This window comes from Rhodofomes roseus (assembly GCF_022264815.1).
Source record: "Rhodofomes roseus strain CIRM-BRFM 1785 chromosome Unknown C8Q71scaffold_20, whole genome shotgun sequence".
NCBI classification, from domain to species: domain Eukaryota; kingdom Fungi; phylum Basidiomycota; class Agaricomycetes; order Polyporales; family Fomitopsidaceae; genus Rhodofomes; species Rhodofomes roseus.
In genome coordinates this window covers 669,861-689,722 of record NW_025952976.1, presented here as the reverse complement: position 1 = coordinate 689,722, position 19,862 = coordinate 669,861, and the positions used below count along the sequence as shown (strand labels likewise).

General features: G+C 52.5%; 6 protein-coding genes across 6 annotated transcripts; 5 read left to right on the top strand and 1 right to left on the bottom strand.

Annotated features, from left to right (window-relative positions):
- Nucleotides 1–85: 85 nt before the first annotated feature.
- C8Q71DRAFT_879067 (uncharacterized protein) lies at nucleotides 86–1,994 on the top strand (the record flags this gene model as incomplete). Its single annotated transcript, XM_047928452.1, has 7 exons — nucleotides 86–307; nucleotides 353–709; nucleotides 765–995; nucleotides 1,046–1,207; nucleotides 1,283–1,356; nucleotides 1,408–1,500; nucleotides 1,556–1,994. 7 exons carry the CDS (start codon nucleotides 86–88, stop codon nucleotides 1,992–1,994), a joined length of 1,578 nt encoding a protein of 525 aa, XP_047775863.1.
- Nucleotides 1,995–5,317: 3,323 nt separating this feature from the next.
- C8Q71DRAFT_860848 (uncharacterized protein) lies at nucleotides 5,318–9,858 on the top strand (the record flags this gene model as incomplete). Its single annotated transcript, XM_047927833.1, has 7 exons — nucleotides 5,318–5,491; nucleotides 6,201–6,616; nucleotides 6,946–7,160; nucleotides 7,206–7,382; nucleotides 7,434–8,315; nucleotides 8,365–9,672; nucleotides 9,704–9,858. The coding sequence occupies 7 exons, from the start codon at nucleotides 5,318–5,320 to the stop codon at nucleotides 9,856–9,858; spliced, it is 3,327 nt and encodes a 1,108-aa protein (XP_047775862.1).
- A 3,436-nt stretch (nucleotides 9,859–13,294) lies between these two features.
- On the top strand, nucleotides 13,295–14,077 carry C8Q71DRAFT_686284 (uncharacterized protein; the record flags this gene model as incomplete). Its single annotated transcript, XM_047919807.1, has 1 exon — nucleotides 13,295–14,077. A coding segment is annotated over one exon (783 nt), but the record flags the coding sequence as incomplete, so codon positions are not given.
- Nucleotides 14,078–14,320: 243 nt separating this feature from the next.
- On the top strand, nucleotides 14,321–14,938 carry C8Q71DRAFT_690289 (uncharacterized protein; the record flags this gene model as incomplete). Its single annotated transcript, XM_047919855.1, has 1 exon — nucleotides 14,321–14,938. A coding segment is annotated over one exon (618 nt), but the record flags the coding sequence as incomplete, so codon positions are not given.
- A 66-nt stretch (nucleotides 14,939–15,004) lies between these two features.
- Nucleotides 15,005–16,950, top strand: C8Q71DRAFT_726156 (thiolase-like protein; the record flags this gene model as incomplete). The annotated part of the gene is made up of 5 exons (XM_047921748.1): nucleotides 15,005–15,337; nucleotides 15,665–15,812; nucleotides 15,869–15,965; nucleotides 16,016–16,575; nucleotides 16,631–16,950. The coding sequence occupies 5 exons, from the start codon at nucleotides 15,005–15,007 to the stop codon at nucleotides 16,948–16,950; spliced, it is 1,458 nt and encodes a 485-aa protein (XP_047775859.1).
- Nucleotides 16,951–17,264: 314 nt separating this feature from the next.
- C8Q71DRAFT_776441 (uncharacterized protein) lies at nucleotides 17,265–18,437 on the bottom strand (the record flags this gene model as incomplete). Its single annotated transcript, XM_047924660.1, has 7 exons — nucleotides 17,265–17,404; nucleotides 17,458–17,484; nucleotides 17,541–17,607; nucleotides 17,658–17,910; nucleotides 17,964–18,100; nucleotides 18,162–18,316; nucleotides 18,376–18,437. 7 exons carry the CDS (start codon nucleotides 18,435–18,437, stop codon nucleotides 17,350–17,352), a joined length of 756 nt encoding a protein of 251 aa, XP_047775858.1. The 3' UTR covers nucleotides 17,265–17,349.
- Between the last annotated feature and the right edge of the window lie 1,425 nt (nucleotides 18,438–19,862).

The window sequence follows — 19,862 nt, the reverse complement described above, 5'->3', positions numbered from 1 at the left end:
CACGAGCACGTCTCCAGTCTCCAAGAAGGCTCAAGACAAAGATGCTGGGAAGGTGAAAGGTTCGGTGACCACGGCCAAGAAGGACATGCGTCCTAGCGGCAGCAGCAACAAGAAGCGCGACACCGAAGACTCTGACGGTACGGAAAGCGGTGAAGACGATGATGGAAGCAACGGCGACGATGAGGACGAGGAAGAGGGAGAGGAAGATGACGAGGACGAGGACGAGGACGAGGACGAGGACGAGGACGAGGACGAGGACGGGGACGAGGACAAGGATGGTGACGAGTTTGTTGATGACGGAGTAGAGGTACGTGGTTTATCCTTTCGAACGCTGTCCCCACTGACTGTGTAGACCGTGGCGGAGTCGAAGAGCACTGGGAAGCAACGGGTGAAGAGGCGTAGGCGCCAGACACGCGCCAAGGTGACACAGCTCCCCAGGGACATCAAGGCCCTCGTCTCTGCGGCGCAGAACTGCCTCCGTCTGCGCATTGCTCTCAAGAACGCTTGGACGTCTGAGCCATCAGTCAGCAGCGGCCGTCTTCCTGAGAGGGACGACCTCATCAAGAGTAGTCTGCAGGATGCCTATGAACTGGGCAGGGCAGGGGCTCGTGACAAGTCCATAAGGACCGCCTTCCAAGTGCTGAAGGGGAACAAGGGGAACAAGGACACTAAGGAGACTGACAAGCTGCGCAAGAATGTCTACACAGTGGTGAGCGTTTGTTTCTGTCTGTCATGAAGAGTCGCGAGTGCCTGACTTCCATTAGGTCTGGGCGGCTGCAGCGCAGTTCCGAAACGAGCTGAAGAGGAAGGCCAAAACTGTTACCTCTCAGATGTACGAGCTCGACAGCCTGTCTTCTCAGCAGAAGAGGAACCTGGCGACATGGTTGATCACCACTCACCCGACGACCGTCGTTGGTGGCTTGCGTAACATCCCTAACTTTGTCTTCGGTGGCATGACGATTGCCTTAGATGCGCGCAAGCATTTTGATGCCGAGGTGAGAGTGCGAGTTCATTGCAGAGTACACCTTAATGATCTGGGTGACAGAAGAGCGACTTTAAGCGCGGGGAGGTGTTCCTCCACCCGGCTATTTCAGAGCTGATTTACCAGCACTGGGGCCTTGGAGCTCGAGCGGACGCGAACCTGCATGCGGCCACGGAAGAGTTCAGCGAGGTGCCGAACAACCTGATCGCTGTGGTGTGCAACGCTGTGAGTCCAGACCGTCATTCGCATGGCTATCAGAGCTCAATCCACAATGGGGTCTCACGGATTCGTGACGCACAGATCGAGTCCGCCCTCATGGAGTTTGCCAAGCCAGGTGCAAAGAACTTCTTCACGAACAAGCAGTATGCTGCCAAGTACGTTCATCACATATGTCAGAACATCGAGGCTTATCTTTCTTCTTACAGATGGGACGGCGTCATGGCAATCTTGGAGTTCATGGAGGCTCAGCACAATCCGTCCTACGTGAATATGAAGCGTATTGTGTGGAAGTCCATCATGTAAGCTGTGTGCAGTTGCTTTGCAATCAATCCCTCAATGCACTGACTATCTCAGATCGCGGCTCGAAGACACGGACGATGTGGACGAGGTGGGCGTGCATACCGGTTTCCTCGATGTGGCCCTTGAGGAGCAAGATATCGTGGTTTTGGGAGGGAGCAATGCAACGCCGCATGGCTCGCCTGCTGGAAAGCCTTCGAGCACAAGGAAGGCTCCTACTGTCTCGGCAACCAAGCCATCCAGTTCGTCGAGCCCTGAGAAAGGCGGTCAGGAGGGCGACGACAACGTCATCAGTAGAGAGGGCCCTTCTGTGCGCAGCAGCCACAATGCCCAGGCAGATGATGACGTGGCTGCAGAGGACGTCAGCGAGAAGGACGGAAGTGGGGAAGATGAGATCGAGCACGACGAGGTAGACGAGAGGGAGGACAGAGCCGGGGATGCTAAGGAACGTGAAGGTACGCATGTCCGTCATCTCATCACAGAGGATGATCCATAATCTAGTGTCAAATTTCATCCTGACAAGGCGCGGCTCGTGAGGACCAAACAGGGACAGTCTGATAGAGGACTCCTGGCTACGTTGTCATGGTCTATGCTTCAAGGTAAGTTGAGCAAGGACTTGATTGTAACCGGAGGTCTGAGCTCAGTTATGGTCTGCCCCATCTAGATACCCATACTGGCCATGACGTTGCTGAGTCGCTGAACTCTGGGGAAGAATCGTGTGTTGCGCATGTTCGATGTACGATAGTGTGCCGTCTCTCGCTCTCCATCTCGCTCTGTCTCCTGCTCTCCTTCGCCATTGTCTCTGAAGTCACGTCACACATATTAACATCGTCTACGGTTGTCGGTCTACGGTTGTCGGGCGGCAGAGCTGCTTCATTGCTATGCGTTTCCAGTCGTGTATTATCAATAGTATGAATGGACGGCAGTTTATTGTGCATGATGCTGAAGAGCACCAAGGAAGCCAAAGACACCACGCATTGAAGTGCAATTAAGAGAAAAAAGAACACAATGTTTGAGTGCTTAATTAGAAGGAACGAAGTAGCAATAGTGAAAGGGGGCAGAACAATAAGGGTACTTTTTTGTTCTCATTTAAGTAAACGTGTACTTAAGTAAGACAAAATAAGAAATTGACTTACCTTAAGGCTCTTGTGGCACATAGTGACACATAATGTCACTTTTGGCTCTCCACAAGACCACTGAAGACACGAACGTTTTTCCTGATGCAGAGGGATAGCCCACATTCCCAAGCCCAGAACAGGTCCCAAAATGGGAAGGACCACCCTTGAGACCATGGCCATGTCCCAGATGTCTGGTAGGACCAGCCCAATAAGGCTTGTAAGCCACATCCTAGCGGTCAAAAGGATGGGGCTAAGTAGGTCCCAGAAGGGGGTGCCTGAAGTGCAATACGATGCAATCAAGGAATGTGCTGGAACATGCTGGAAAGCGGTGGAATGTTCCATCAGGGTCTAGATCTAATCATGTGCTACAGGTCTGGATCAAATCCGAAAAGAATGTACGTAATATGTAGCATAGTAGAACATAAGTCCATAACGGGTAAGGATAAGTCCTATCCCGTGTGATAACACCCAAAACAGTTGAAGTTCAACAGTTGCCTGAGGTGACGACGACAGAGGATGAGAGGTAGGTTTGTCGACCAGCCATGTGTGGCCATACACAACACGTTATGCAGTGTGGACAATGGCGCTTACGCGAGGCTTGTCGGGGCAGGAGAGGCACGTGCAAAGTGTTGGGGAGGACGAGAAAGGTAGCGTTCGGTATAAAACTCAGGCAATGTTTCAAACGGTATGTTAAAAGCTCGGGCCAGCGGGCTACTCCCCGACATCCCGCCACGAACAGGCGCCCGATACGCCACAGCTGCCGCCAATGTTCAACTGCGATGGTGTGCGTGTAGACATGCAGTGCGGTGTCTGAAACTAGAGCAGCGTGCTATTATAAGATTTATAATTTGTATTCTGTTGTGCTTGTTCCTTAGAATATTATGCCCCACTCACAGGAAGCCGTACAAGTTGGTTTGGCACGGTGGCGCGACGGGCGCTAATGGCGATTACTATACATGGACGGTATTATGGACTATCGCCACTCGGCTGGAATCACAAGCTGTAAGTCGGCCAGCCGTGTACTTCATTTCCGAAGCCAATGTTGATATTCGTTTCCGAATGCTGCAATATGGAACTCATGCAATCCGTCCTGCAGCAGATCGAGGGAACTCATGCCAGGGCCGTACGATCTCTGCACGTGATGATACTTTCTGACATTATATACATGGTCATTATGGGGCCTGGTTTCAAACACGTTTCAAACACGTTTAAAACATGTCAAAAACTACCATGTTTTAAACATTGGGGTTTTACACGGAACGCTAGAGAAAGGCAGGTGGCGAAGAAGCGCCGGCGGGGGCGGGAGGGGCACGTGCAAGGCACTGGGGAGGACGAGAAAGGCAGGTGGCGAGGAAGCGCCGGCGGGGGCGGGAGGGGCACGTGCAAGGCACTGGGGAGGACGAGAAAGGCAGGTGGCGAGGAAGCGCCGGCGGGGGCGGCAGGGGCTGCAAGGAAAGCGCCGGCGAGGACGCAAATGGAAGGAGGCGGGTGGCGCACGACGGCGAGAAGCCTATCATGTGACTGGCGGGGGCGGGAGCCCGGGCCACAGCCAGAAGCGCCCACAGAGCAGGTCCAGAGGGGACCAGCACGAGACCAAGCCATATTGGGAAGGAACTCACGTGCACCAGACAGCGAGGATAGTCTCTAAGTCGACGAACTCTGAGGAAATCCTCCGGGGGGGCTCTGTCGTCATGACGAGCCCTGCGTAGACCTCCTCGTGGTCCCGGGGGGTGAGTAACCCGCAAGGGTGAAACGAACATACGCTTAAGAAGGGCAGCAGTTGTAAAGCCGACGCTGAGAGGATCATCACATCCCACCCGAAGGACATCGATCCACCCAATATAAAGTACTAAGAGTACAATAACAGGTAGCCACGAGCTACAAGAAGAAACAAGAAGTGACAACCTGTCCACAATGCAAAGAGATAGAACGAAAACTTGACCCCACTGCCGAGCACGATGCCTAAGGCCCAAAACCCAGTGAGCAAAAGGCGCTAAAAGACCTAGCCCAAAATGAAAATAGATTGGCGCTAGGGCAAATCAGGTGACAGGAACCGCAAGCCTCTCACCAACCAGAACAGGGATTAGATCCGGTGACGATCGGAGCAAGACCCAACCCAACTCAACCTCATGAAAGACGGAAGCATATGAACTAAAGAACATACACCATACGAGACGAATTAAGAATGAGGGCAACAACCAAGAACACAGCAACGAGAAAACGTTAAAACGACCCAATAAGGGAAGCCAAGAACGCCCAAAAACATGTGAAAACGTAGGGCAAACCTAGACCGAAGATGACAGCCCAGAACGGTTGAACAAGACCCGAATCCGAGACTAACCCATCCGAGCAAAAACCACGTGATATAGATCTAACCGCGTATCATACGCGAGAGACATATAAACGAGAGTGAAGATCAGATAGTAATCACCAACACGCCCCGCATGGTAACCCGGCCAGGAAACCACCACATAGAGCATAGGATCATAGACGTCTCCCTAAAAGAGTGGATCACATTCCCTGAATGAATAAATAAGTTAATCACGTCAAGTAAGCATACGAATACGGGCGTACGCGAAATAGCTGACAGCAAACAGGCCAAAAGAACCACAATAAACGCTCGTTTCAGCCTTAAAACAATGGATGAGTTCTACGAATACGACAAGAGGAAAACACCCCACCTCCTCGACGACACACCACGATGAAAACGAACGACGATCCCGAGACGATCAGACATGCCGAAGCCCTAAAAAGCCAACAATATACCTTCAGAGCTGAACCACAGCTCATACCACTCCCAGAATTGGACGCACCATACGACTCACGCGAGGCCATCGAGGTCCGCATCCTGGACATCCCAGCCATAGGAGAGGGAGTAGGACTCACATGGGTAGTGGACGAGAGGCCAACATGCCGGATCGGGAAAAACAGCCTTATCGTGTTAATCACAGGCAAAGCCCAATCCGGGGTAGGACGCCTGATACGCATCACAGATATCCGACAACATTGGGTCACATGGCTTGTAGATGGAGGAAAGAAGAGATGTAGTCTCCGAGTCCCGACACCATGGACAAAGATGGACGGGATAGAAGGAGTCGCATACGCACGATACTACACATCCCTCCCACATCTACCAATCGCTCACCAAACCATCCGCAACGACAGAACATATCGAAACACAAAAGGAAACCCATACGAGATCGACATCGACGGTACAGAGACCGAGACGCTGGATGGAGCGCTGGATGTGATCACGAGATCATAGTTATGGGGCATATTTACGGAGAACAGATATGGAACGAAAGACACGGGCTCAGACACGAGACTGTAGTCACGAGACAATAGACACGGGATCCAAGGTCACAAGACTCCTAACGCGAGACCGGCAACTGCCACCATCACGAGACCCAAGTCACACGAACCTTAAACATGAGACATCCCCCGTGGAGACCGGAGCCCGAGGAGCACCGACAGAGAAGCACAAACAACCCGATACGTAAAGAGGATCCGCATAGGACACAGACAAGAGAGGGAACCACCATGTTAACCTCGCACACACAAGACAGGCAGTAACCGATCCATAGGAAGAATGTACAAAGAAGGTGTCTACTGACACCGAGGAGGCAAAGACGCACGGACCTGACACCTTAAGGGCCGAAGAAGGGCGCGCCGACGCTGCCGGTCGGAAAGAGAAGCAACATGACAACCCGGCGGAATGGGAAGATGGGAAGCAGCCAGATCCCCCATCAGATCGGATCCGAGATAGGAGTACACCACAACGAAAGAAGAATAGCCAGTCCGGGATGACACCCGACGAACCGAAGAAGGGCGCGCCGGAGGTGCCGACGTCAAACAACCACAACGCCACCTTGCAGACCGATATACCGGAAGAAAAATCGCAACCAAAGCAATCCAATCGAAGACGCAGCACGTCGCACGTAGGGAGGAGCGAACACCGCGTCAGAACAAGTAAAATCGAGATGGAAAACAGCCCAATAAGGTATGAAAGAACGGCTAAAGAAGCAAAAGATCAAAGTAATGCACCGACAACACCGAGAACGACAGAAAGAAGAAACTACACGGCCCCGGAGGTCAATAAGAATGAACGATGGACGCGCCACGATCCCACAGAACACCTAGTGCGACAGAAGAATGCGAAAAGGCGGATAGAGCGACGAACCGAGAAGTTGAAGTGGAACAACGAGACGAGCCACAACACACGATGGCGGACACCATATAAAGAGTTACACATAGAGAGTCCCAAGCCGAGAGAGAACCCAGCTCCCTCACCCACCGCTACACCACACTTCTGAAATCTAAGCTTGTTAGGATGAGCCCGTCTAACGCTAAGGCTACCAGCGACGACAAAGGCCCGACGACGAACAGCAGACCCCCATCCCCGACGCCGCTCGAACGGCTGCGCGCCGCATCGCTTGTCCGACACCCTGGCCACCGCATCAACGCTGAGCCAAACGTTCCGTCCCCAAGCACGAACCCCTGGTCGGCCTCACGACCGATCTCGCCAGTCGAACGATCAGGCATCAGTGAGTACACACACAAAGACGCAACCAGTTAAACTAATGAGATAGGCTTCGCTCAAATGGCTGCACGGCCCCCGTCCCCCCCGGCCGGAGCCACAAACATGCCGGTAAACATGCCGCAGGTGACAGAGCAGAACGAAGATGAAGCGCAACAGGTCGTAGAACAGAGCCCACAAGGTGAAACGGCAGACGTAGGGGGTCACGAAGGAGAGGAGACGGACCAAGGTATGAAGAGGCAATTATGGATAAGCAAACAGATGGTGACCAACATAGCAGCGAACACAGAACCAACCAACGTACCCGCGACGGCCGCCACGTCACGCGCAGGTCGCTCGAAGAAGAACAAAGGAAAGGGACGAGCAAAGAAGGCTAAGACAGCGCTAGTAGTGGAGCGTACCGCCGCGAACGAAGCAACGCCCTCGGCGACCACGAACGAAACTACACCCACCGTCGAGTCCACGGATGGAACGCCCACGAAGGAAGCAACGCCCGTCACGAACGAAGCTACGCCAAAGTCCATCACGGACAAGGTCACACAGAACTCGAACACGAAGACCGCCGCGCGCGCGCCCCAGCCAGGAGGGACAGAGAACATCCTAAGGCGGAACGCAAGACTCATAAGCGAGGCACGTAAGAGGAGACGGATCTTGACGGATGTAGGAGGGCAGGAGGACTCGCCCGGCACTGCGAACAGAGAACAAGAGCAAGCCTCTCCCCCACCGCGTATGTACATCGAACAACTAGCCTGCACACCTCCTAACTACCCCGAACATCACTGGCCGGGCACACCGCCAGATCGACGAGGGATGACAGACCCCCCCGCTCAAACCTCGTCCGACAAAGACCAAGACGGAGACGTCCGAATGTACGACATGGAGCTAGACCCGGACTACGACTCGGAGTACGAGTACGCGAACGAGACGGAGAGGAGACAGCGCATAGCGGGTATGAACCCAGCCACCATCGCTAGAACACTCCGAGCGAGGCCGGTTGCACAATCTGAACCGTCACACACCCAATACGGACTTGTGACCCCCTCGTCGTCCGCTTCACGCGTAGGCAACACGAACCACAATGCGACCGCGGGCCCCAGTCGTCAACAAGAGGTGAACGCCCAAGAGGACGAGTGGTACGAAGAGGACGATCATGACATCGAAGGTAGATGAACGCTATAGACAGAGTAGTCCAGAAACTTACCAGCGGAAAGATATGTATTACGAAGGTACCCCAACGCCCTCCTACCACCGAACAACGCGGCAAGATGACCCGAGTCGATCCGCACCAGCGATTCGCGCGAGACAGAACGCGGTACCAAGACAGTCCACCAGCGAAACAGCAGGGCAGGCAAACCCTACGCGGGCAACAGGGAACGAGTACCAACGTGCACAACGAGACGACGAGAGGAACAACACACAAACCCACCAGAACAACGTTGATACGACCCCCCACATCGATACTGAAGGACGAAACGCACCACGTACGAGGTATCAGATACCAAGAAGACAGCCTCCAGCTGGCATGACCATACCCGCCCCAGGCCATACCGGAAACGCGTACGCCAACCCACCACAGCAAATGGGCGGCCAAGCCGCACCCGGCCAGGGATCGCACGGACATACGAACGGACACCATGCACTGCCCAACGGTCCGATAGCACCCATGCACGTGCCTCATGTGCACGCTCCACAGACCCAGGAGCCAGCGGACGGATGGAGACGAGTACAAGGAAGAGACTTCTACTCGCGCTTCGTCAATACCAGACGCACGCAGGTCATCGACTGGTCATCAGACAACCAACCGCACGTCCACGCACACGTAGCAGGACATGGCACGAACGATGAGGGGCATGTAGGCAGAACGCTTGCAATTCAAGAGGTCCTCCGAGAGCGAGGAATGCCACACGCGCGTATCACTCCTGCTGTACCCGCTATACCGCAAAGACAACATAACGTGGCACCGTACTACTATCACATAGGCAACATCACACAGGCACAGGCGGACGAGCTCGTCAGGGAGCACTGGGTCTCAACGGCCAATATCACTGTCGGTTTCGAACTACCCAACCACGAGCCGCCAACACTGATCGGGTTCTTCAGACACCCGGAACGCGTAGCCGAGCTCACGGACGAGGCGCTAGCGGATGGCTTCCGTACAGGCTTTAACGACCAGGACCTCCTCCGTTTCACGCTCGAGACCATCGACCGCGACATCCGAGCGGGCGGAAGATGGCGACACGTCCCCGTTGACGAGGCCTTCCAACAGATCCGTCGTTCCGTCCGTGTACGTCTACTCCGTCGAATTCACCAAGGCCACCCCGATCCTATCGCTGCACTGTATATTGAATCACCCACTGCTGACCCCGGGGATTGGAATGCGTTCAGGGAACGTGTTCGCCAACACATCTTCGGCTCAAGCCGCTCCGGCCCACCTGAAATCCTATGGGAGACCTTCCTCTGCGGCATATGCCATTCCGCTGACCACCCTACCGGACTATGCTACCTACCGAACGTACCTGGTTGGCACGGACCAACACCGGACTCTGTCAGAGCAGCCGCGCAAGAATACGCTAGGCGTAACCCAGCTCCTCCAACTCATGGACGCGGTGGCCGAGGAGGCGGCCAAGGACGTGGGGGACGCGGTAGAGGACGTGGCCGTGGAAATGATGCCTAGTAGCTTATTGCAGCTTAAGGACTACGAGTAGAGAGATCACAAAGAGCACGAGTATGTAACCGAGTACCGTATGTCAAGCAAGTCTCTTTGAAGCATAACCGAACCATACGGGAATAACATAAGAAAACGCCTAGTAAGAGAAACATCTAAGATACAAACAAACAACTAACACCTCGTCGATGATGACTGAGCCCAAATACACTGACCGAAACCGGGACAGGAAAGCCAGGAACAACGACGAGGATAACACACAGATTAAGGGCACTTCTAGACCTTGTCCTGCCGAGAGGCTTAAGCAACTAAGCATGTCACCTGAGTGGTCCAGGAGCGACCACCGCCTCCCGTGGATCGTTGTAGCGGGAACGTGTAGAGCAACGGCTACAAATATAAGAGAACACACACCAACGGTTGAACGTAACGGCAACGGACACACTCTCCTCCGCCTCAGAGCGGCAAACCAGTCCCCCGCCCTCGCGAACCGTAATGACGAGGCAGAGGAACACGGCGACGGGGCGACCCCGTTCACTAGCCTGAGTGAACGGGGCCGGGATCAGAACACAGAGCACAGCGAAGCGCAAGAAGCTAGAACAGAACAGCCCGTACAGAGGAACACGCTACCGCAAATAGGACAGACAGGCAGTCCGCGAAAGAAGGGTAGGAAGACACGCGCAAACATTAAGATAGGAAGTCTTAACATAAGCGGAAGAGGAAACATGGCGGGCATGGTAAACGATAAATGGAATTGTCTGAACCAGCTATGTAAGGAAGAACATCTTGGAATAGTATGCATACAGGAGACGCACCTAGATGACGAAAAAGTAACAACAATACATAGACTATACGGAAGAAGACTACGAGTATGGAACTCTGCGTCGATACTAAACGGAACCTCAACTGGAGGAGTAGCGATAGTACTTAATAGAGAGATGGTAGACACCGAGAGTGCACGCTTCACAGAGATTATACCAGGGCGAGCCGCGTATATGAAGCTCAGATGGCATCATGATATAAACATATCTATCCTGAATGTCTACGCACCCAATGCCCCAGCGGAGAATGCAGCATTCTGGGTAGCAATACGAACGCTAATAGAAGAAGGAAAGATGCCAAAACCAGACCTAGTCGTAGGAGACTTCAACGTAGTGGAGGAAGCAATAGACAGAATACCAGCGAAAGAAGATATGAACCAGGCGGTACAGAACCTGAAAGACTTAATGAGACTACTCCAATTATATGATGGTTGGAGACTATCCGAACCAACGAAGAAGGACTTCTCCTTCCCACAACGAGGAAGCATGTCAAGATCTCGAATCGACCGCATCTACGCGAAAGACACAATAATACAATCATCGATGACATGGGAGATAAAGACAACGATCGTACCAACGGACCACAGACTTGTATGTGCACACATCAGTACAGCGCAAGCACCATATGTGGGGAAAGGCAGATGGACGATGCCGGTTCAACTCTTAGACGATAACGCCTTCATAGAAGAAGTAAGACAACTAGGAACTAGAGCGATGAAGGAGATTAATAGGTTAGAACAGGAAAGGACAGACCAGATGAATCCACAATTGATATACAAACGCTTCAAAGAACAAATAAGAGATACAGCAAAGAAACGTCTCAAGCAGAAAGTACCTAAAATCAAGGCCGCTATACGGAGGCTCCAAGACCGACTGAACCAGATTGAGAATAGCGAGGAGTATGCGAAGAATAAAGAGGATCAGAGGGAATCCGCCCTGATACACGACCGGATAGTGGAACTGGAAAGGAAAAGACAACACTCAACAAGACTAACAATGACGGCAAGATACGCACTGAATGCGGAGAAACCGACAAAGTACTGGTCGAAAATCAACAAAGAAAAGAAACCGCGTGATATAATATACAACCTAAGGATACACGACCGAGATGAGACACAATATGAGACAAGGTCTGACAAGATGGCGGAGTTAGCAAGGATATACCACGAGAAGCTACAGGAGGATGACGCACCGGAAAAACAAGGTCAAGTAAGAGAGGAAGCAATGAAGGAGGCCCTCCAGGCAACTGAAACAAGGATGAAAGCTGAATACACTACAATGCTAACGGACGAGATAAGCAATGAGGAAATTGAACGCGCATTGAACAAAGCACAAACCGGGAAAGCAACCGGACTGGACGGCATACCATACGAATTTTGGAAGAAATTCGCCACACACATTGAATCGCAAGAAAGAGATAACGATGAGGAGAGCTTCAATAGCCTGAAGCTCCTATCAATAATCTTCAAAGATATCGACAAGTATGGATGCCAGAAAGAACTCAACTTCGCCGAGGGATGGATGTGCCCCCTATATAAGAAAGGCGACAGGAGAGAAATAGCCAACTATAGGCCAATAACCCTACTGAACACGGATTATAAGACGTATACGAGAATAATGACCGAGCGACTGAGTCAAATCGCGCCAAGCCTCATACACCCAAATCAAGCCGGGTTCGTGCCGGGAAGGCACATCGAGGATCAAACACAGACCTGCAGAGCCCTCATTGACTACGCCGAAGCCCTGGAAGAAGACGGGGCAATAATTGCGTTAGACCAGGAGAAGGCATATGACAAGATAGACCATGAGTACCTATGGAAAGTACTAGACGTCCTTAAAATCCCCCAGAACTTCATCAAGAAGATCAAGAACCTATACGACAAAGCAGAAACGGTGGTAATACTAAACGGAGAGATAAGCAAACCGTACACCGTGAAACGAGGAGTGAGACAAGGGGACCCACTATCGTGTCTCGTCTTCGACCTAGCAATAGAACCGCTAGCATGCATGCTGAGAGCATCCCACCTAAGAGGTTTCGAGATCCCAGGTGTGGTAGACCGCTTGATAACAACCCTTTTTGCAGACGACACATCAGCGTTCATATCTAAGCAAGATAAGTGGTCCGAACTGTGGTCAATACTCGCGAAATGGTGTATTGCATCAAGAGCAAAATTCAATAACGGGAAAACCGAAGTTATCCCAGTCGGAAGCGAGGAGTACAGAAAGCAAGTGATATCAACAAGGAAACTGAACCCAGACTACGATGAAGAAATACCAGCGAACGTACACATAGCACAGGAAGGCGAACCAGTCAGAATCCTAGGAGCTTGGATAGGCAATAACGTGAATAACGTTGCAGTATGGGCACCGACTCTAAAGAAGATCAGGACGATGCTAGAAAGATGGAGTAGATGTCACCCAACACTCACTGGAAAACGGAATATCGTACAGATGGGCCCTGGAGGTATGACGCAGTACCTAACCCTAGTCCAAGGAATGCCGAAGACAGTAGAAAAAGAGCTCACAAAGATAATACGAGAGTTTATATGGGGCGACAATGTTAAACCACCAATCAGCTTAGATATACTTCAACGACCGACAGACGAAGGAGGAATAGGACTCCTAGATATCAAAGCCAGGAATGAAGCAATAGACATGATGTGGTTACGAAAGTACTTACAGATAGGCGAGGACCGGCCCACATGGGCATACATAGTCGATGTCATCATGGCAATCAATGTAACAAGAGACGCGGGTAAAATAAGAAGAGACGCACAATTGAACACGTATCTCCAATCATGGGGACCAGCAACCAAAGGGAAGACGCGACTTCCAAAGTATCTACAAACAATGATGGCGACGGGGAAAAAATATAATGTCAGCTTCGCAGCAATCAAACTCGATAGGAGATTGAAAGAAGAACTACCAGTGTGGTACCACCTCGGAGCAACAAAACAACTACGAAGATTAAACAACACCAAAGTCAGCGACTGCCTGAGACAGAAGCATGGTGTACATGTGATAGCGAACCTACTGAAGGTAACAGAAACGCATATACCGATAATAAACGGGCAAATGGGAAGCGAGGCACAGATAGAGAATGAATGTGAATGCGATAAATGTGAAGACTTAAGAAACAAAGGGTGTAAACACCCAGAAACATGCCGACAAGCAGCAGCTAGAATACTAGGCCTTATAAGGCCGAAGTGGCACCCAGAGAACGAAAACAACGACGGACTCTCCCTCACACACAGAAGAAAGGAGAAGAACCAACAAGCCGTTGAGAACGAAGAGGCAACAACGTTTGACCCGTCAGTAACGTCCAGAGATGGCATAGCACAAGCCTTCAGGGCTTTTGTCAACCCCACAACACACGACAAGCCGCCGGCCATAAGACGAGGAAGAGCTAGGAACGTCCCAGAGGAAGAGACGACGGCATACATACTGGAGGTCACAGAGAAGAAAGAAGGAAGAAGGAGACCGAGACAAGAGAAGGAACTAGTGCGGAAGATCGCAGTCTACTTCGCAGACGGAGATGTAAGAAACGCCATACTAGAGGAGCAACACACGAAGGACGGAAGCAAGGTTCCAGGGGAGATTACCGGAGCGTTATACGCCGCCATAGTAACACCCAAAGACGCCACACTGAATTACGTGTGCACGAAAACACAACTATTAAGCATAATCACCGAGAGACTACCAAAATGGGAAGATAGGGGCTGGATAGGCGTGAAGATAGCAACGCACGTCAAAGCACTGGTAAACGGAATACGACAGAGATGTGCACCGACGACAATCAAGCAAGCGACGTCGGAACAAGATAGGAATACAATCAGAGTAGCCGAGACCGAGGCTGTAAGGGAGAGGACGACACAGTTCCACATAACCCAGACCCCGTCACTGGAGATGAACGAGCAGTTCGACCTATCAGGTGCGAAACTGAGTACTCTGAAGCAATCGACCGCGTACAAAGGCATAAGAGAACAAACACACAAACTGAGCAGAAGGACAACGGAGAACAATGTCGAAACAATACGAGACCGAAGACAAACACTCACCGGAAGCAGACCGACTGATGCAGAGATATGGAAAGGAACGAGACACAAAGACTTTAGACGAGTAACGTCAGACTTTATCTGGAAAATAATGCATGGAGCGATAAGGGTCGGAGAGTACTGGGAGAACATACCTGGCTATGAGCAACGAGCAACATGTAACGTCTGCGGGACAACCGAGACAGTACAGCACATCCTATTCGAATGCCAAGCAAACGGACAGAAGGAGATATGGGAACACGTCAGATACATATGGCAAAGGAGGAACACACCGTGGAAGGACTTACATGTGGACGACATACGAGCATTAGGCATGGACCAAGAGAAACAGGCAAGCAACATGAAGGTCGTGGGTGAAAGACGACTAAGAAGGATCATGATATCCGAGGCCGTTTTCATGATATGGAAGCTGAGATGCACACGGGTGATCGGACACGCAGAAGAGAACTGGCAGCACAGCAATACAGCGGTCAAACGACAATGGATCAGTGCAATCAATAAGCGACTAGAGATCGATAAAGAGATGACGAAGAAGAAATATGGAAGGAGCGCAATAGCCAAGAACACGATCCTAGCCACCTGGACGAACACTCTACACGAAGAGACCGACCTGCCCGAAGATTGGGTGAATATTAATGGGTTTTTAGTGGGTATTAAGCCGAACCTTAGGATTCAAATAGACCCCGGCTAAGAGTCCCACACTGGTTGAAGAACCGTGCGTAAATGCATTTTTGTCCCGGAGAGCATACGCGGGGAGACCCGCCTGCAGGCTGGAGGATCAAGATCAACCAATTGTGGATTGTTGACCTCCATTAACTTAGCCCTCCAAAAAAAAAAAAAAGAACTCTGAGGAAATGCTCACGGGTAAGGAGATCGGCGGATCTGAATACTGATTAGAATCTGTCAACAACACGCGTCAACATAACTAGTAAGTAAGTAAGTGTGGGAACGGCAGGTGGCGTTGCGCTGCTAGATCTTGGGAACGGGTATCAACTCTTCTGGTTCTCTGGCACCCGTGAACGCACCAGTTGCTTCGGCTCAGCAAGATGCCATGCTGCGTGCCTTTGCGCAGGCACAACGATCGCCAAAGGAGGTCGACTTCATCGAGTTGCACGCGACAGGTATGTTGAGTATTAAGTAGAGGTGTCTGTTCCATGATAGTGACATTGTCGTTCAGGCACGTCATCGGGAGACCCGACTGAGGCTAACTGGGTAGGCGTGCAGTTCAGACGCGATGCAGAAGTTCTTGTCGGGAGTGTCAAGGGCAATGTCGGGTATGTCGCAAGTACTGAGCTCCTGTTCATTGTCCTTACCTTATCCGCAGACATACCGAGATCACCTCTTTTCTCTCGTCTCTATGCAAAGTCTGCCATATAATCAAGCATGGTGTCATCCCACCCACCGTCAATTGCACCATCCCGAACCCGGCCATTCGATGGGCAGAACACAACATGCGCGTCCCCGTCGCACCGGAAGAACTACGAATTCGCTCGCCTTCCGGTCGTGCCCTCATAGCAATGTCCAGCTCAGGAATCGGAGGCGCAAACGGCCACTGCGTTATAGAAGCCCATCCCACCAACACCAATGGCATACCAAGTATATGGACGTGCAACAGGTCGATGATCCCGTCGCTCCTCATCGCAGGCGGCTTGTCACCGCGATCTGCGTCGGCTGTTGGTGAGACGCTCAAAAACATCCCGGCCGACCGCGACTGCACTCGGGTCGTCCGTGCACTCGGTCGACGCGCACGCTCCATGCTGTGGAAGGCATACTCTGTCTTCTCAGAGGGACAGACTCCCCGCTTCTCGGAGCCTGTTCTCGTTCCCAAGGTCGCGCCGCATATCGTGTTCGTCTTCTCCGGACAAGGCCCTCAACACTGGAACAGTCAGTAGGCTCTTCGCGCATGTACGATATGTAATCTTTCTGACTGGCTTCGCAGCGGGCCGCGAGATGTTCAGGACGTGCGCCCCCTTCCACGACACTGTTGTGGATCTCGACCGAGTCTATGCTCGTATGACTGGCAAGTCGCTCATCACAGATATCGGCCTTCTCGACGGGTCCGACGCGCGCGATAGCCTGGGAGATCTCTGGCCGATCTCTGCCACCTTGCCTGCACTGACAATCCTGCAAATCGCACTTGTCGATACCCTCCGTGCGATCGGCGTGAAGCCGGATGTCGTCGTCGATCATTCTGCGGGCGAGACGGGCCGGGCACGGTGTTGTTCCGAGGAAGACGGGAGCGGCCCTCGATCTCCATGAGATGCAAGGTAAGATTTATACGCGTCCTAGACATACATGACCGTGCCGGACCCATACATAGAGCGTGTCATATAACTGAGGTGGTTTGGCCGATGAACAACTTCCCCGAGAGGCACAGGCTGTTTGTTGGACTGGTGGTGGCGCATAAATAGCCACACCACATTATCAGGTAACATCGTCACCGGCCGGTGTACATTCTCTCAGACACTGAGCAACCGGTCATGCGAATCCAAACTACTGAAGGTTTTGAAGTGCAGATACACACACGTTCGCGTCTCAGGCCGAAATTATTGTCGAATCTCAACTACGTGAGTTGCTTTCGAGATTTGTGCCAGGTGTCATCCGGTCTGATTTGCGAAACACAGTCGTGCACTTCATCAATCGGTAAACTCCAAGTATCTAGGTCAACCCAGACCATTTCGACAGGAACGTAGAGACGCTATGTGCCAGGATGCTGCGCAGAAGTATGTAAACGATAGTCAAAGTAGACGGCTATTTGACACTTACTCGTGAACTCCCCAAGTTGGATGAAAGCTGCGGAAGTGACAGGTCGTCAGTTCACGCACCAGCAAGTCGAAGAATCAACCTACTTGTTCCACCAGAAGTACGTGGCCGCGGAGTACTGATCCTGGTCCGCCAACCCCGTCCACCACCCCGCTGTCACGCATCAGCCCATCATCCAACTGCCATCACCGGACGCAACTCACCTGTGACGTTCGTGAACCCCAGCACCTCCGCATTATCCAGCGCAAAATCAAAGAGCTGGTGCGTCGGATAGATGTTGACGTCCACCGCGATCCCGAGCGTGCTCGAGTTGCGCTTGAAGACCTCGACGTTCGCCGCGAGTTGTGCGTTGTAGTCGAGCGCGGCGAGCGACTGCAGCGTCGCGTTGTTCGGCTGGTATGGCAGGGTGTGTGCGGATTGGTTGAGGAGGTTCGGCGTGCGGCCGACGTCGGGGACCTGTAGATGATTCCTTAGCGTGTGCCGTGAAGTGGAGCGGGAGACGGGCTTGCCTGGAGGAGCAGGAAGTTGCGTGCACCGGCGGAGCGCAGGAGGGCGAGGCGCTCGAAGTAGGAGGCTTGGACGCGCGCATTCGTTCTGTGTTGGGTTTCGTTGGTCCAATAATAGGACTTGCCGATGTCGTTGATCCCTGCAGGACATGGTTATGGCTCGTCAAGAACTGAAATCCACAGGCAAGCATCGCGACATACCGAAGAAGACCGTGAAGAGCGAGTCGTCCGCTGTCCAGGGGGTTGCGCTGTTGTTCGCGTAGCCGGACAGGAAGTTGTTGACCTGGTCGCGGAAGCTTTGTGTCGAGGAGGAGGTCTGTGCGACGATCGTCTCGTCTGTCACTGCGCCGCCATAGCTGCATTGACCAATGTCCCTAGATTAGAGACGTACGCTTGGACTGGAAAAGAAACTGACGCGAAGTTGTAAAGTGCGATTTCGCTGACGTTGTACGTGTCCGTCACCCACTCGACCCACATCTTGCCTCCAGACGTTGACTGACAAGTCCCTCTCAGCACTGTCACGAGCCAACAGACAGACGTACCCACTCACCTTCGAATCTTGGCTCGCAGTCAAGGTGCCGTTCACGAACCGCGCGTATGTGTCCGTATAGGAGTCTCCGAACGAGAACACATGCTTGACATTGGGCCAGTAGAACTTCGTGCTCGCGACCGCGGCCCGAGCACCAGCGACCAGCAGAAAGAATGACAGTTTCGAGGCGAGCATCCCGGTTGTCGATCCTTAGCTTGAAGAGGCTATGGTGCTGTACCGAGGAAGACGGGAGCGGCCCTCGATATCCCTGAGACGCAAGGTACGCCTTATACGCGTCCTGGACATACATGACCGTGCCGGACCGCGGGTCGGGCCCCGGATGCACGTCGGGTGATCAGACGCGTCCATCTCACACTCGCACTTCGCACGCGGATGTAGTAGGACTGGACATCCGCGTGCGAAGTGCGAGTGTGAGATGGACGGCTTTCGTCCCCATGTTCCTGGTCTTGACTCTCTGTAGTCTTGGCACGCACTGGTAGCCTTGCCCTGGTAGCAGCTTCTCTTCAGGTTGAGGATCCGTTTCGTCAAGTCAACGAGCCTAACTTTGAGTTACAGAATGAAAGCATCATATATGATACGTCGTGAGAGGGTCAGACGCACTCGCGGCGACGCGTCTCCTGTCGCGGTCCGGGGGATGGTCGCGACACAGTCAGATGAGACAGACCCGTGACCGTGTTTGCCTCGACATAACAGCACATACTTACATACTAAGCCCGCGCCGATTATGAACGTCTACTTTGCATTGGTGTACCGCATGGGAAGGTGTGTCTACGAAAACATACCCCACCTACGTACGTAGGTCGACTCACCCACCTGCCCGAACTGCGACACAGCACGCGAATCAGTTTACCACTACCTGCTTGAGTGCCCGGCGCACGACGACCAACGCGCGAGGCTAGCGCACGACCTTGGACCCGCCGTTGCGGGGTCGGTCCGCCACCTTCTGACCGAGCCGAAGGCGTTGAGCCCACTGTTCCGCTACATCCACGCTACAGGCCGCTTCGCGGCCACGTACGGCGAGCTCACGCTACGAGACAGCGAACGGAAATGATCGCCTACGGCGATCGACTACTACGACGCACACACCACCTACTATACCCTGTCTCATACTGTACTAATATCCCCTATCTCGACGGTGTTCGAGCATACTCAGTGATTCATTAGTCAACCAACGGACTCTACACTACGTACATCTTATGTCTACATAGGGCTACGCCCTCAGTGACAATAAAGGGAACAAACAAACAAACAAACCTACGTACGTAGGGAGGTCGACAGCGGTGTTACGCGCGGTGTCCAGGTTTAGAGTAAGTACGGGCGCCTACTCTGAGTGACGTCGATACCCACGTGGC